Below are 16,305 nucleotides of genomic sequence, written 5' to 3'. Positions count from 1 at the left end.
CACACACACTATGATAGTGCAGTGTAACAGGAACAGGACTCCAGGTGAACAAAGGAACACAATAAGAAAAAGCCTGAGGAGAGGAGACAAAAAGCAGAGGAGAAAGGGAAATCAAAGGCAGGAGCAGGAGGATAGATAAAGAAGTGACGTCTCTCCTCCAGATGTTCACTGCAATCTCTGTCGCAGCCAGAAGGACTGAGCAGCACTCACAACTGACACAGATATTTCATGCGAGGCTGTTTTTCTGTTCAACTGGCCATAAAATTACTGACTGTTTAAAAAATATAAGCTAAGTCTTGGGGAAAAAAAAAAATAACAGTAATAAGTGCTACAGTTCATAAAAGTGCCAAGAGTGCACTAGTTAGTAACTGTGATCTTAATCAGCTTTGGCAAGAATCTCTCTATTTTCACTCAGACACAGCAAAACCAAACTGAGATACCTGAGCGACACACACACACACACACACACACACACACACACACACACACACACACACACACACACACACACACACACAGTCGCTGGTATCATATGATGAAAGGATCAGTCTGATCTCAAGAGACAGCAGGTGGGATCTGCCTTGTGTCAGACAAAACAATATGCCCAAAGTGCAAAGTGCAAAGTGCGTGCAAGTGTGTGTGTGTGTATGGACATGTTTCAGTGATTCATATTCTATGGGAGTATGATACAGATGTGCAGCAGCAGCCATTGCATCCAGTGTGTCTAATTCTTTTTCTAAAGGAATGATAATTGCTGGTTCATGGTACCCTTGCACCCCCTTCAACCCATATGGCAGAATAACAGACCATCTTGGCTGTGCACCTGAAGAGACAAAACCAGAGATATTCAAACCTTACACTGTGCTCACACTGAATGCACAAACCAGAACAGTAGACAAAAACATCATCCACCTGTGAAGATGGACTTTCACAAAAGGATCAATTCCTAAAAACAACACTGAGGGGTTAACAACACAAAGATACAAACAGGAGATTAGAAAAGCAGTGATAGCTCATCTGATAAACCATCATTAATTACATTATGGACTGGCACTGAGACCGCACCCAGCAGCCCTGATGTGGTGTCAAGATAACAAGTTTGGTGGCCTAAGGGTCAAAAGGGGACATGTCATTGAATAGAGACCAGGACCAGCTTTATCACACAACTCCCCTCTCTATCTCTGTTGACTTTTCCTATCTCTCTACACTATCAGATATCTAATAAAGTGCCCTAAAAATACACTTTTATAAAAAAAAAAAAAAGGAGGCCCATTATGTAACTAATTACAACTACTGTAAAAACAAAAGAGAAGAAAATGTTCTGCCTTCCCGATTGAATGCGAACTGTTGATCTTTCCGACAACGCTTACATTCTTTACACAGATGCCAAGAAAAACAACTCCAAGCCAAGAATGGAGGAAGACAGTGAGATAACACACACGCACACACTCAAGATCAAAAAACTTCCAGAAAATGTAGCAAAGTAAAACTTGCAACATTAACATTTCCACAATTAGTTCAACTATAAGCACACATCACATACGTATGTACGCCATAAGAATTAAGTGCAGACAGCAAAATGCAAGAAAGACATTTAATTTAGCCTTAGAAAAGACTCTGAGACATGAAAAAGTAAAAATATACAAAAGGGCACATGTGGAGAGGAGGGGGGGTCAGAAAGTTATGCAATAGTGAAAGAGAGCAAGAACAAAAAAGAAAAAAAAAAAAGGAGCAACAGATGAAAGGCAAGAGCCTGGGAAGTAAAGTGAGGGACAGAGGAGTGTGGGAGAGTTACAGAAGACAAAAAAAGAAACACATTTTGATCAAACTGTCAATGAGTTTCAGCAAAACCTCCACATTATAAAAGCCAAAAAAAAGGGGATTTCTGACAGCTAGCTAGTTGTAAAACAGCTAACTGATCATCTGCAGAGGAACGGTTTATTTGAAGAGTTTCAGTCAGGTTTCAGAATTCATCACAGTACAGAATCAGCATTAATGAAGGTTACAAATGATCTTCTTAGAGCCTCTGACAGTGGACTCATCTCTGTTCTTGTCCTGTTGGACCTCAGTGCAGCTTTGATACTGTTGACCATAACATTTTATTACAGAGATTAGAGCATACTATAGGTATTAAAGGTACTGCGCTGCAGTGGTTTGAATCATATTTATCTAATAGACTCCAATTTGTTCATGTAAATGGGGAGTCTTCTTCACACACTAAGGTCAGTTATGGAGTTCCACAGGGTTCTGTGCTAGGACCAATTCTATTTACATTATACATGCTTTCCTTAGGCAGTATCATTAGAAAGCATTGCATCAATTTTCATTGTTATGCAGATGATACTCAGCTTTACCTATCAATGAAGCCAGATGACACACATCAATTAGTTAAACTGCAGGAATGTCTTAAAGACTCCAAGATTTCTCACAGTGTTACTGGAGGCCAAAGTAATGCCATCCAGAGTAAGTAATCTTGGAGTCATTTTTGACCAGGATATGTCCTTCAATGCACATATTAAACAAATATGTAGGACCGCTTTTTTGCATTTGCGCAATATTTCTAAAATTAGAAACATCCTTTCTCAGAGTGATGCTGAAAAGCTAATTCATGCATTTATTACTTCTAGGCTGGATTATTGTAATTCATTATTATCAGGCTGTCCTAAAAGCTCCCTGAAAAGCCTTCAGCTGATCCAAAATGCTGCAGCTAGAGTACTGACAGGGACTAGAAAGAGAGAGCAGATTTCTCCCATATTGTCTTCTCTTCATTGGCTCCCTGTTAAATCTAGAATAGAATTTAAAATCCTTCTCCTCACATACAAGGTCTTGAATAATCAGGCCCCATCTTATCTTAAAGACCTCATAGTCCCATATCACCCCAACAGAGCACTTCAATCTCAGACTGCTGGCTTACTTGTGGTTCCTAGGATACTTAAGAGTACAATGGGAGGCAGATCCTTCAGCTTTCAGGCCCCTCTTCTGTGGAACCAGCTTCCAGCTTGGATTCGGGAGACAGACACCCTCTCTATTTTTAAGATTAGACTTAAAACTTTCCTTTATGATAAAGCTTATAGTTAGGGCTGGATCAGGTGACCCTGAACCATCCCTTAGTTATGACTGCTATAGGCCTAGGCTGCTGGGGGGGGGTTCCCACAATAGACTGTTTCTTTTCATTCACCTTATTAACTTTGTTTATACTCCACTCTGCATTTAATCATTAATTGATATTAATCTCTGGCTCTCTTCCACAGCATGTCTTTCTCTCCCCTCAGCCCAACCGGTCGCGGCAGATGACTGCCCCTCCCTGAGCCTGGTTCTGCTGGAGGTTTCTTCCTGTTAAAAGGGAGTTTTTCCTTCCCACTGTCGCCAAGTGCTGCTCATAGGGGGTCGTTTTTGACTGTTGGGTTTTCTCTGTATTATTGTAGGGTCTTTACCCACAATACAAAGCGCCTTGAGGCGACTGTTTGTTGTGATTTGGCGCTATATAAATAAAATTGAATTGAATTGAATTAAGTATCTATAACAAAGACAGAGTTTTACAAAAAATAATGGATTGGTCTCATGGTGTTTCTGCTTTAATGCCTACTTACAATAAATACTTAGAATAAATCTGATTTATAAATACGATTAAAGATGCTGACCTGTCATTTGGGTCAAAAGGAATGATTAAAAAAAAAAACTACAGTTTCTGACATTTCTTTAGACACCCTCTCATTCTCAGCTAACGTCAGTCTGTTTCCTTCCTTCCTCAAACCATTTGTACTTCCAGTTCTCCTGCCTTCACTCATTTTTTCTGCCCCCGTCCCCCCGCCAACCCACTGTCAGTGTCTCCAAATTGGGTAGACTTCATGCTCGAGAGGTTTGAGAAGCTGGAACAGAAAGTAGATAGCTCACAAACCCGAGGACACGCTGCATTTGTCGCAGGGTCAAAGAGTTCAACATGAATGTGAAAAATGAAGGATACTGCAAATATTCAGCTTTGTACAAGATCAGGACTTGAAAGTCTCTTTTACCCACTCTTTTTCTATCAGTTAGTTGCACATGCACGCACACACCATGATGTAATATTATTGAGAGGAAAGGTGGATGCCCATGGAAAGCCTAAAGGAAGCACTCTCTGTTCCTTTCCTGTTCCTACTAATGTATGTGTGTGTCAACACTGACCAAGCCATATCTGTGTTGTGATAGCTCTGGGTCTGATTCCTGGAAATAACGGAAAAGAGTATAAGAACACGCAATGCTTTACATTTTACATATGTGGACACACATACAGTGTTAATCCCATGAGCTTCCCAATAAGCCTACATGTGTGTATATGAGTGTGTCATGCATGCTGTGACATTGAACAATCCTTTGTGCAGGTGGACCTCTTGAAAACCTCGATGATTTAATTAAATGTGGAAGAGTAAAAAAATGCAAGTCAGAAATGACTATTAGCAAAAGAAGAACCCAAAGCAATCCAATGACAAGTGAGTTGAATCACTATGGAAACAGCCCACACTGGTTTGTCAGAGCTTATCTGTCACGGAAAAAAAAAAAAAAAAAAAAAAAAATCACCATGACAACCCAGTAAAAGGAGAATGGTTTCTGTTGTGGATTGAGCTGGTCGTCTAGTTTTGGCTTCTGCTAAATGCTGCAGCCTAAGATGAACAATGAGCTGAAATAACAAAACCTACAATAAAAAGGCTGACTAAATTAGATCAGGACAGCAAAGTGCCTTTGTTTCAAATGATATCTTTAATCGTTTAATAATGTACATTATTTGTAGGGCTCTGAACTCTCACACCTGGCTTTTGGTTGCATTGCAGCAACACCTGGGGCTGTCACACCATACTTTCAATGTCATATTATTAAAGGCAGGGATTAATCAAATCTGAAATGTGACTCTTTAATACACCTTATATGACTTGTGTTATAGTATATGGAGAAGTGCAGTTCTTCTCTCTCTTCTTTTCTACAGGACTTGGTTGATGAGGCACCATAAATACAAATTATGCTTTGAAGCGAAACTAAAAAAAAAAAAAAAAAAAAAAAAGAAAAATCTTTTTAGCATTTATGTAAATTAATCTATATGTAGCCAGGCTGCTTTGAATTTTTTTTCCAGTTCTGCTTGATATCCCTGGAATAACCAAATAATGTTCTGTTTACTTTAAAAGTATCTGTAAATCGGTCTTCCATATATCACGTTTTTCACATGAATTTCTCAATATTGCTCTCTGTGTTTTTCTCAAGCCTTTTTTTAAGCAGATTAAAACAAATAAAAAATTGTCTTGATTTTATCAATGCCACAACAATCAGGATTCTTTGAATTGTCCTGTTATCTGTGCGCCAACCACATATAACACACTTGCATATAATCTTCTAAACATTTGCTTGCAGTTCAAGTGAAACATGGAGTAGAACAATGTTCTCCTCCTTCTCCACTGCTCTTGTCAAATACAGTACATTTTTATTTTGTATGTTTTTAAGAAATTAAAGTAAATTTATGCACACTTTAGAAAATCCCCAAGGCCGAGCTGATCAAACACAGACACACACACACACACACACGCACGCACAACATCATGCAGGGTGAAAGCTGACTGCATTTCCTTCATTTCCGGCCCTAAGGTGTACTGTAGAGTAGGATTATACAGTACAACGCTTCACTAACACCCTGTTCATTATGAGCCCACTCTGACTCAGCCTGCCACAGGGCAAGCAGCACATGAACATACACATACAAGCTCCCACGAATGATTATAAGCTCTACCAGCAAACTGACACACACACGCACACGCACACACATACACACAGTACTTGACAGGGTGTAAAAAGAGTATGAGATCATGTTGCACTAAGCCATTATTAACACCCACATTAGATGAGCTACAGAACTGGTGAATGTTTCATTTAAAGTGATCTGAATGAAGCCAAGGTCTGGGCATCTACATTGATAACTTTAGTTGATGTGTGCATGTCAGTGCAGGAAAGGGCCCTCATGTACTCAGAATAGGTCTAAAAGGCCAAGCATGCTAGAAAATGCATGCACGCATACATGCCTATCCCTTAGCTGGACTGAACCACCAATCATGACGGTGCTGAGGAGGATTTACTCACATGATCCCTGACCTGAATCCATGAGTAACTCTGACCTGAGGTGTGTGTGCCCGCTTAAAAATGACGACAGTAATGACAACATTAACCACATGACGTCCATTACTCTCTACTCACACTGACCATGTAACCACAACTCTCTGCAGATTACATGATAAGAGTTCACAGGACAACATCAGCAGTCTTACAATACTGAAGATATACTATAATAGCAAACTATCACACTCTCTACTCACCGCCTGGTTCCTGTCGGGTAGACGATAGTTGTGGTTCTGCAGCAGCCGACAGCCATCCTTGGCCAGCCGCTGAACGGCCTCCAGCCCCAGCCGGCTGGTTAGCTCCTCACGGCGGCACACAGTCCCCATCCCACCGCCGCCACTGCCACTGCTGTCCCGCAAAGTGCACACACCTCCCAGCTGCAATACAGGAGGCATGAAGACATATCTCAACCCACAGTCCCAAGACATTGTAGAAACACTCAAAGTATGTTTGTGGAATGGAGGTCAAGAAAGTTTGGGCATAATCCAGAAACATGCAAGGATAAGTTTTCTGTTGCCCCTATATGCCCATGTGAGTAGGATAAGAAAATATGGTAATCCTGGGTCTCTCTATCTAATCTTGCTCTCCCTATTATTCTTCCTTGTCTCTTGTTCTTTTCTAACTATTATAGTCAGTAATTCCTTTTTTATCTGTTCCACTCCTCTTTGTCTCAGTCTGACTGCTCTGTGTCAGAGGATCTGGCGGAGAAGGAGTGAGAGTGTGTGATTAGTAGTATAAGTGGGCGGGAGTGGGTGTCTGTGTGAGAATAGTGTGCTAGGGTGCAAGTGTGGTGTCTGTCTCCTCCCCTCTATAGTCAGTACAGAAATCTGCTACTGTCCTGGTAGTCCAACTGAAACAGATGAAGGAAAAAAAAAAAAAACTTGATGAAAAGGAATGTATAACACTGCAGTCTTAAAAAGGAAAGAGAAAGAGAAACATATTTCATTGAAATAGTTCTAGAGAAGCCAGTGGCTTTCCTAAATATACCTGACAATAGAAAACATTACTGTGTGTGTGCTCCTTAGGGTGATGGTTATCACCAGTGGCTGGTAGCCTGGCCTGTTTATTTTCCTTGAAAGAGAGAGACAGAAAGAAGGGGGGGGGGGGGGGAGGGGGTCATTTGGCTGGGGGGTGGGTGTCCTTTCCTGTGGGCTTAACTATCCCACGGTACCATGTTCCAGTAGAGGGTAACACACACCCATGCAGAACATCATTCATTTTTGTTTACTAGGAAAACACCCCCCCAATGACAGCGCTTATCTGGTAGAATAGCCACGTACACGCAGACATTATATCACAACCACTGTGCCGTGTCCCTTACTGCTTCCTGCAAATCTGCTTTCAGCTTCCTGTCAGTGACACACCAAGATAAAACATTGTCGTCTGCGCATGCTTGAATTGTGTGCCTGTCTCTTTCAGTTTCCTTAATTTATATACGATCTTCACGTTTTAGCTAAAAAATTTTCAGTTGGATAAAGGTCAAGTGAAACTGAATTGAACTGCACTTTATTTCAGTGGCTTTTGAGTTTAACAAAATATCTGCATAGGTTATAAAAACTTTGTATGTCATAGAAAATTAGCCTTGCAATTCATTTTGCTACCCTATACATTTTGTAGCTGTACTGGTTCACTGTCCTCACACATACTTGATACCTATGTTACCACTATAGTCACAGTGGTTATCAAACAGCTTCTAAAGTGACTCCAGGATCAATGTCTGGGTCCTATTCACTGTTCACTGACTCCACCTGGGTTGTGCAGTAGGTGTAGCAGTTTCCACAGCTTTCCTGACTCTACTAACTTACCGACAAATCATACATCACTTACTTGTAAATGTACATTAGTGCCTATATTCACTAGCAGTTGACTCCAATTAATTTAAATTATGTACTTCATTTGTTAATGATAATTATAGCTAAACTAGTTTAATGTGTTTGTAGTCAGTGAGAGGCTGAATGAGAAATGAGAGTGGAGAGGGAGACTACTCATTAAAATCACAACTCAAAAGCGGCTGAATACACAATGTGTTTGGGCTCATTTAGACACTCTCTTTTTCCTCAGCCAACAAAACAAATATGAAAATTTTAGCTTGTCTCATTAATAGCTTACTATGTTAGCCAGAACTCACTTCTAAGCTGCCAAAATGGAGATAACATAATATATTCAAACTAAATACAGCTGTGTCGTTAGACTTGGTGGACTGACATTTAAAAGGAGGGATCAAGAAAGTAAGACAATGAAAATGTGTCAGTCTCAAGTACAGCCACAAAGCATCAATGTTTTTCAATGTATGTGAAACATATGCAAAAAATAGCCTAAAAAACAATTAAAATCTTTGCTATAAAATTGAGCTTTAATTATTAAATTTTATTAGGGGACATCAAGTTTGTAGTGGAGCACAAACTGAAGCAGAACACAAATGCATACAAACAATAACCAGTGAACTGAAGAGGTCACAAAAGCATTATTGGAGTCAGAATTAAGAAATAAATATATTTATGAATTTTCTCCAGATGGTGACTTTTTAAATAATACTCAATCCTCTTTATGCCATTAACACTGGAATCCTCTTTATGTTCATTTACACTGGAATAGACACATCCAACAAGGCATGTGACAAGGCATCACAACAAGCTGAAATGTGATAAGCCAAAAACCACTGACATATAAACACGTGAAAGAAAAACGTGAATCCCACGAACTCAACAGTGATCTGTTGGTTCTGTGTATGAAATGGTTTAGGTACATCTAAGAGGGAAGGGTCACTGTAAATCAACACAGTTGTTCAGAGTCCTTTTATCCTATGATAAAACATTTCTATATTGACTGCAGTAAACTCCTCCAGGATGTCTTTATGCATGGGGCATGAATGGTCACTAAATCACTATTTGATTACGAGCTGCTACGGCCTTTACAGCCATCCAAGTTCACCGTGCCGATGGGAGGTTTTAGACCATGGTGTTAGGCCAATGTAGTTTGGGCATTTGAGAGACAGAAATTTCATTACGAGGGTGAACAGCTCAGTGTGTATGTTCACGTGTGACTATGCAGAGACGGACAGAGTGTGCGATGCATGCAAACACTGCAATGCACAAACAGATGCGTCCACCAGGCGGACTTGAAAAAGTATGACAACTACTTGTTTGTGATGTTTGCAGCTGTCCGTGTGTGTGTCTGTAAGCGAGTTTAATCCCTGCATCAGACGGTGCTCTAAACTGCCAACACCAAAACACCAAACTGGGGAATATCCTTTAGAAGAATTGTGTTTCTTCCTCCACAGACTTGGAGAATCAACTATAAAGAGTACTGAAGCTAGTCTAGTTGCACGTGACAACCCAGCAACTCACTAAGACCCTTTAAGTTATATTTTCCTTTAATCTGCAGTGTACACATCACTGTATGTGTGTAATTGTGTTTAACAGATTTTCTCCTTGCTGTTTTCCTGCTCCCTCTTCATTTCTCTGTTGTAACCAGAGAATGAATAATTGATAGAAAAAAAGAAGATCTGATTGTACAAAGATGGGACCAACTCTGCTCTGACCCAATTTTCTATGAGCCACATGTGTACCCCCACATAAATTCAATTTGCACTCAGTGACCTTTAAGAGACAAAGGTAGACAGAGCAAACCAATAATTATCTTTATCTCTTCATACTGGAAGCGATCTGCATTTGAGCTGATCAACTTGCATTTTCACTGGCCAGTATTGGTCAAGAGCCTGATCTGCGGACTATGTATTATTGCATTATGGTTAAAATAGCTATTGCAATCTGTTTTACTGTTCCCTATTTAGGCACTGAAATGGCTTCTTAACAGTACTGCAACAAGAACGCAAACTGATTCAGCTGTAGGCCTACTTTAAGCAAGTACAAACTGTCTAAGGAACAGATACATAAAAAATGGACTGTCTCCCCAAAAATGAATTGGGGGATAAGACGAGAGGGAAAGAAAGAGGTTAAAAACATTTTTGTGGTCCCTGTGTGTGTATTACCGGACTGCTCTCCTCGCTGGGCGTTTGAGGTTCCTGGTGGCTCGTCTCCGCTGTCTCAGAGTCCTGCTCTGACACTGCGACCAATCAAACAGCAGCACATTAAAAGCTTTTCTTTTTATAACATGACATTGTCATTTTTATTACGTCTTCTCACAGTGGAAACATTGGAAAAGTAACACACACACCCCAATTAAATGTGTACTTACAAGCTTTGCGTGTCTTTCGTGCGAGAGCAGCCGCCAACTCACTTTGCACCTATTAGAAAGGTCCACAATACAAAAACATACACAAACAGATGTTTCCACGTTTTCAGCTTCAGCATTAATCTGTTTATCTTATTAGATGATTATACTGTGAGGACTCTGCTACACTGACCGTAGAAGTGAGCCTCTCAAGAGCTTTCATCTGAAGAATCTCACTGCAGATGTCCCTGTTGCCTTCAGAGTCTTCCTCTGACCTTGGAGAGACAGACAGAGCTTTACTGACTAACATGTTGATATAATTTAAATAAAACACTCCATGGAGTTAAAAGTTCATGTCAAAGTCCTCTCTACACTGCCCCCTGGTAAAATAAGAAAAGCACTACAGCCTACATTGGACCTTAAGATTTTGTTCACATCACACTTGGTTCTATTCACCTGAAAAGCAGTAATGTTGCTACTTCTTTGCTTTCCTATTCACTAAAGTTAATACACTGTCTGCTGTTTTTATCCAAATTACTTAAACTGAAAATTCAACATTTTGTGATTCTTGCATTGGATCAGGCAAAACGCTTTATTTTACTCATTTCTCTGCTAATATGAATTCAGGGTGAAATTTTTATTCCACAAAGTTGTATCTGGCCATTTGAGTTCCCCTCCTGTCTTTCTAGTTCCTCAATGTCTGCATGTCTTTGTATTAAGCATCTCTCGGCAGCACTCTCTCTCTTTCATGTGGTTCATGCAAAATAGCTCTGAGACACACCCTTCTATTGAAGTTAGTGTGTGTGTGTGTGTGTGTGTGTGTGTGTGTGTGTGTGTGTGTGTGTGTGTGTGTGTGTGTGTGTGTTGTGTAAACGAGGGTTGTTTGGGGGTAAACTCTGCATTATAGCCCAGTAATAATACAAGGCTGCACCGAGTTTGCCTTCAGTGGCGACAGACTGCACCCCAGGGCCCCTTATCTAATATGTTCTCCTACAAAACCACTGTTTGGATTGGTCTCCCACACACTGCCTCACCCCCGCACGGCACACACATACATTCTTTCTCCCTCAAGCATGCGCATGCACACATACAGACACACACATGCCCTCATTTGCATACAATTTGGATTTTATCAACAGATGCCGTGGGCACTTGTAATAGTTGTAGAGGAAAGAAGATGAAGCCCTGTGTGGCTGTGTGTGTGTGTGCATGTGTCTACACTGTAATCTGATAAGGGAACGGTAGATGCAGAAGCAGGAGAGATAGTGATAACACATAGCCTTCAGCATGACACTTCAGCTTTGGCACAGACAGAGAGAGACAGAGGCAGGTAGAGCATCAGATGCCTGGAAGGAGTGAAAGGCTTTCCTTATTGTATAATTGGCCAGAATTATTGTCTCTACTAACCAACTCACTGGAAAAATAAGAGCAAATCATCCATTTTTGTTTTGTGTGTTTCACATTTTTATTTTTGTTACTCAACAAACCTTTTCTGAGCCATGCTATACTAAATTTATTCTAATCAGGGTCGTTAAGTTTTGTTGTTGTTCATTTGGTAATTTGGTGATTCACCATGAGCCTGAATGCACCAGAAATGGAAATGAGGTACAGCAGGAGGTGTGTCACCATTCATTAACCAGCACAAAGCATTATTAATACAAGATTATGATGATGGGTCACCTCCTTATTCAAATCCTATCAAGGTGCATGCCACAATGTTTTACGATATCTGATTTGCCAGAACACATCTTTGACACAGATTTCTTCAGTAAAAATGCAAGTACATAATGTAGCCACTGCGTGTGCACATGTAGCCATGATCTGAATTTTGCCAGTCTAACAAAGAATTAAAGGCTTTTAACAGACTGCAGAGCGTGATTCATAGGAGGAGGATGTATGCTCTAGAATGCCGTCTCTAGCTAAAGCGTCGCTTAGGTATTCTGCGAGTCTGGCTTTTTGGCTTTACTCCCCTGCCTTTTAAAATAGAGAGGGCCATAGATCGTCTACTGTAGAACCAGAGGACTATGCAAAGCAAGCAAGTATGTGTTCTCCTCTCAAGCCAAGGGTGGCATATTTTAGCTCCTGGCAAGTCTTCCTCTCCTGCACAATGCGGAGAACAGCGTTTTCCCACAGAAGGGAAATCCAGCAGCATAATTGTTATTGACAAACACTCATACGCCAAACAGTAAACTGTGCATATAGACTATGTGTTATATGAAATTTACAGTGTAATAGCCCAAGCTGAATATATTTTTTTTTTACCAAGGCAACACTGTAGTGTAGTTTGAGTTGCTCTAGTAATGCACTCCATAATAATCAAAAGGCAATATTTAGTTTAAATCCTTAAATATAGAGCTTATTATATTGAGTTACATTTTACTGTGAAGATGTTTATATGGCTGTCTGTGTCACATGATTTGGCAGTTGATATTCAGTGCACAGCCTGTATTGATGTTTATGTCTAGAGTCCCTAAGATAAATGACTGAAACTAAACCTTACATTTTATTTGATTCTTCTAAAGGCACCATATAAGCAAGTTTAGCTCTTGTGCGGTAACGTGTTTGGAGAAAGGATGACGCCCTTTTTTTTGACAATATTTGACTTGCACATGAAATTTGGATGCATGACGTTTAAACTTGCAACCTGCCTGAAACCATGACATTCTTGTCAATGTATTACAGTGAAAACTAGCAATGAACCGACAAATCTCAATGACGAAAATGTGCCCAACAGCGTGCCATATTGCTGAGACACAGAGCTCCTCTGAGACAGGCTAGCAGTGTTGATGTTAACTGAATAATATTGAATGAAAGTAGTAAATATCTTCTACAGCCTATTTGATTAGCAACTTGTCCTTCTTCTGAAGCAGCACTCACTCAATGGCAGCTGAGGCAGTCAGTATCACTTTAATTCTTCCTTCTTTAGATTAAACAGTAAGACACTTGAAGCAATGATCTATGAGGAGCAGTTACACCAGACTGCAGTTCAAATTTTGGTGCAGCATATTTAAAAAAAAAAAAAAAAAAACAGGGTTTAGGATTTAGGGTTTTACAACAAGAAAAAAAAATAAGGATTGATTAATATATTTATAAGATCAAGGATTGACATTCTGATCTCTTTGAAGCAACTAGTGGGGTAGCATCAGGTAGTTTCCAAAACAGCTCCAAATATTCTCCAAAGAGGGAGGGAAGGTGTGAGAAGGAGAGAAAAAAGATGCCTGCAGGGAAATGGCGCGACAGTCAAAGATAGACACAAAGCAACAGAGACAAAGTGACAGCGTGAGAATGTTGAATTTAGGCTAATATGGAATTTTACATATAAACTACATCCATATTAATTCTTACGACAGCAGACATATTTACATTCTTTTACAAAAATGGGTGCATGTTAAGTATGCATAAATATGAATTTTTTTTAAGGAGTAATTGATAAAAAGGCCATCAAACGAATCAACTCTTTGAGCACCATGGTAGGTATGGTAGGAGTCTGAGTGCACATGTCACACAATATTATGTGTAGAAAATAACCGTACCTACAATACATGTGATTCACATTCAAATATGACGTTAAATTCCCCTGCTGTCTTTTTGTCTCTCTAATATCTGTAAATGCACCTTTTGATGTTAATACTCAGAATTCTCTTGGCATGTTTCCTTGTTCCTTCACACAAACACACACTGGTCTCAGTCTCTCCTTCTCCCTGAGTGACACATTGAGTTCAGCAGCAGCCTCGGCAGGAACTCCGCACACACGGCGCAACAAAACCAGGAACTCTGGATGACACCACTCTGCATGCTGGTCTGTGTATGTGTAAGCGTGCGTCAGAGCTCATCTCGCATATTTGAGTGATCGCATCACGCGTCAGATTGTGTGCAAGAGCGCTTTTTTTTTCTAGGAATGTGGAGGTGTGTGCGCCAGCAACTGAATGTGTCTCTCACATAAGCAGATTGAGGATTTGAAATACTGAATAGAGATTAAGTTCCTTCCTGGGATTTGAGGAAAATCTTCGTGTGTGTATTTGAGTTGCAAGGTCAGCTATGTACTTGCAAGGAGTGAAGCATTTCCGCCAAATCAAACACAGTCACGTGTCCCTTTGTGCAGTACATCATCAAATAGACAAATGACCTCAATCACAAATCTAAACCAGAAGCCTGTCGCTTCAGCTTTGATATTTTATTAGTGCAATGAGCTTCCACGTCAGGTCAGTGGAGATCATGCAGTGCCTCAGAAAGAAGGCACATTTACAGTCAAGTATGAGAAAAGTTACATGAAAGCGACAAAGACAGCCAGTGACAACAGTCTTTACAACTGATAAGACGACTATTAGAAGCTACCCATATATTAATTAAGGCTCTTATTTTTGAGTCAAAATTCAAGCTGCATATGCAGCCAATACTTAAATTTACAATTTTTATAGTCTTTATGATACATGGTATGCACCTCTATAAATCCATACTGATTTTGTGACAGTTATCATCTATGCAGTCAGATTTTATTGGACACTTACGGACTATTGGTTCCACCTCCAGAGCGAAACTGGACATAAGGGGCGAGCTGCAGGAGGAGTTTAACAGCTTCTGGCCACTCTCCCTCATTGGAGCGAAATTCACAAGAGGGAGAGTCACACTCCTCAAAGCTGAACTGGTAGTAAGAGTTGGAGTCTGAAAACACCACCCGCTGGTCCACTGGAGAATGGAGAAAGAACAAAGACAAACACAAACACTGTGATGAAACAGGAGAAATAGCAGCTTTTAAAGCACATGTGCTCACAGCATGTTGCCTCCTTTTGTATTGGAACCATGTTAACGTGTAGTATATAATTTATAGTTCAAGTGTGTAAATATGATCAAGGATTGTCATTCACATTCAAAGCCAACAATCAGCCAGGTGCTCACTGATACAATAAAATTTCAGTGTACAAAGTTGAATTCAGTTCAGTGATTCTAAAAAGAACTTGCATTCTGGCATGTTGCTGTCCAGTTTAGCAATAATTATCACTGAACACAATCTTTGTGGGGTTAAACATTGTGCATTCACTGGTCACTTCATTAAGTACATCTTTTAAACTGACAGCAAGTCAATGCATTTAGGCATATAGACAAGGCATGCGGTCAAGACTACCTGATTAAGTTCAAAGTGAGTGTCAGAATGGGGAAGAAATGTGATTTAAGTTACTTTAAATTTGGCATGCTTGTTGGTGCCAGACAGGCTGCTCTGAGTATTTAAGAAACTGCTGATCTGCTGGGCTTTTCCCCACACAGCCAACTCTAAGGTTTACAGAGAATGGTCTGAAAAAGAGAAAATATCCAGTGAGAAGTAGTTCTATAGGTGATAATGCCTTGTTGTCAGAGGAAAATGACCACAGGAAGGCAACAGTAACACACAACACGTCAAACCTTAAAGCAGAGGGGCTACAGCAGCAGAAGGCCACACTGGGTGCCACTGTCAACAAGGATTCACAAGGGCTCATTGAAATGGGACAACAGTAGTTTGGAAAAAATGCAACATTCGAATGGTAGCATGGATCCATCCTGCCTTGTTGTCAACAGTTCAAGCTACTGGTGGTGGTGTAATGGTGTTGGGGATATTTTCTTAGCATATTTTGGGCTCCTTAGTACCAACTGAGCATCAATTAAATGCCACAGTTTACTTGAGTTTCATTGCTGACCATTTTCACCAGATCTCAATCCAACAGAGCATCTTTGGGATGTAGTAGAATGTGAGATTCACATCGTGGATGTTCAGCTGACAAATCTGCAACAACTGTGTGATGCTATCATGTCAATGTAGACCAAAATCTCTGAGGAATATTTCCAGCACCTTGTTGAATCAAATGGGTGTCCAACCCGGTACTAGCAAGGCATACCTTATAAAGTGGCCAGTGAGTGTACGTATATATACCTTATATATTGTAATATCTATATAGGTAAGGCCTTCTATAAGAAAGCATTAAACAAACAAAAAATTAGGTTATCACACTTAAAACAACCACCAGG

General features: G+C 40.2%; 1 protein-coding gene across 1 annotated transcript in view; it reads right to left on the bottom strand.

The window, feature by feature from the left end:
* rapgef5a (Rap guanine nucleotide exchange factor (GEF) 5a) overlaps positions 1-16,305 on the bottom strand; it is a 51,565-nt gene that overhangs the window by 18,554 nt on the left and 16,706 nt on the right. Inside the window, exons 5-9 of the mRNA XM_030741525.1 lie at positions 14,817-14,994; positions 10,502-10,583; positions 10,333-10,381; positions 10,127-10,200; positions 6,333-6,512 (exon numbers count right to left, since the gene is read on the bottom strand). Of these exons, the coding sequence (XP_030597385.1) occupies positions 6,333-6,512; positions 10,127-10,200; positions 10,333-10,381; positions 10,502-10,583; positions 14,817-14,994 (563 nt within the window). The remainder of the gene's footprint in view (positions 1-6,332; positions 6,513-10,126; positions 10,201-10,332; positions 10,382-10,501; positions 10,584-14,816; positions 14,995-16,305) is intronic.

The sequence above is a fragment of the Archocentrus centrarchus genome, chromosome 11 (assembly GCF_007364275.1).
Source record: "Archocentrus centrarchus isolate MPI-CPG fArcCen1 chromosome 11, fArcCen1, whole genome shotgun sequence".
Lineage (NCBI taxonomy): Eukaryota > Metazoa > Chordata > Actinopteri > Cichliformes > Cichlidae > Archocentrus > Archocentrus centrarchus.
Note: the sequence above shows the minus strand (reverse complement) of the source record. Positions and strands in the feature narration are given on the sequence as shown.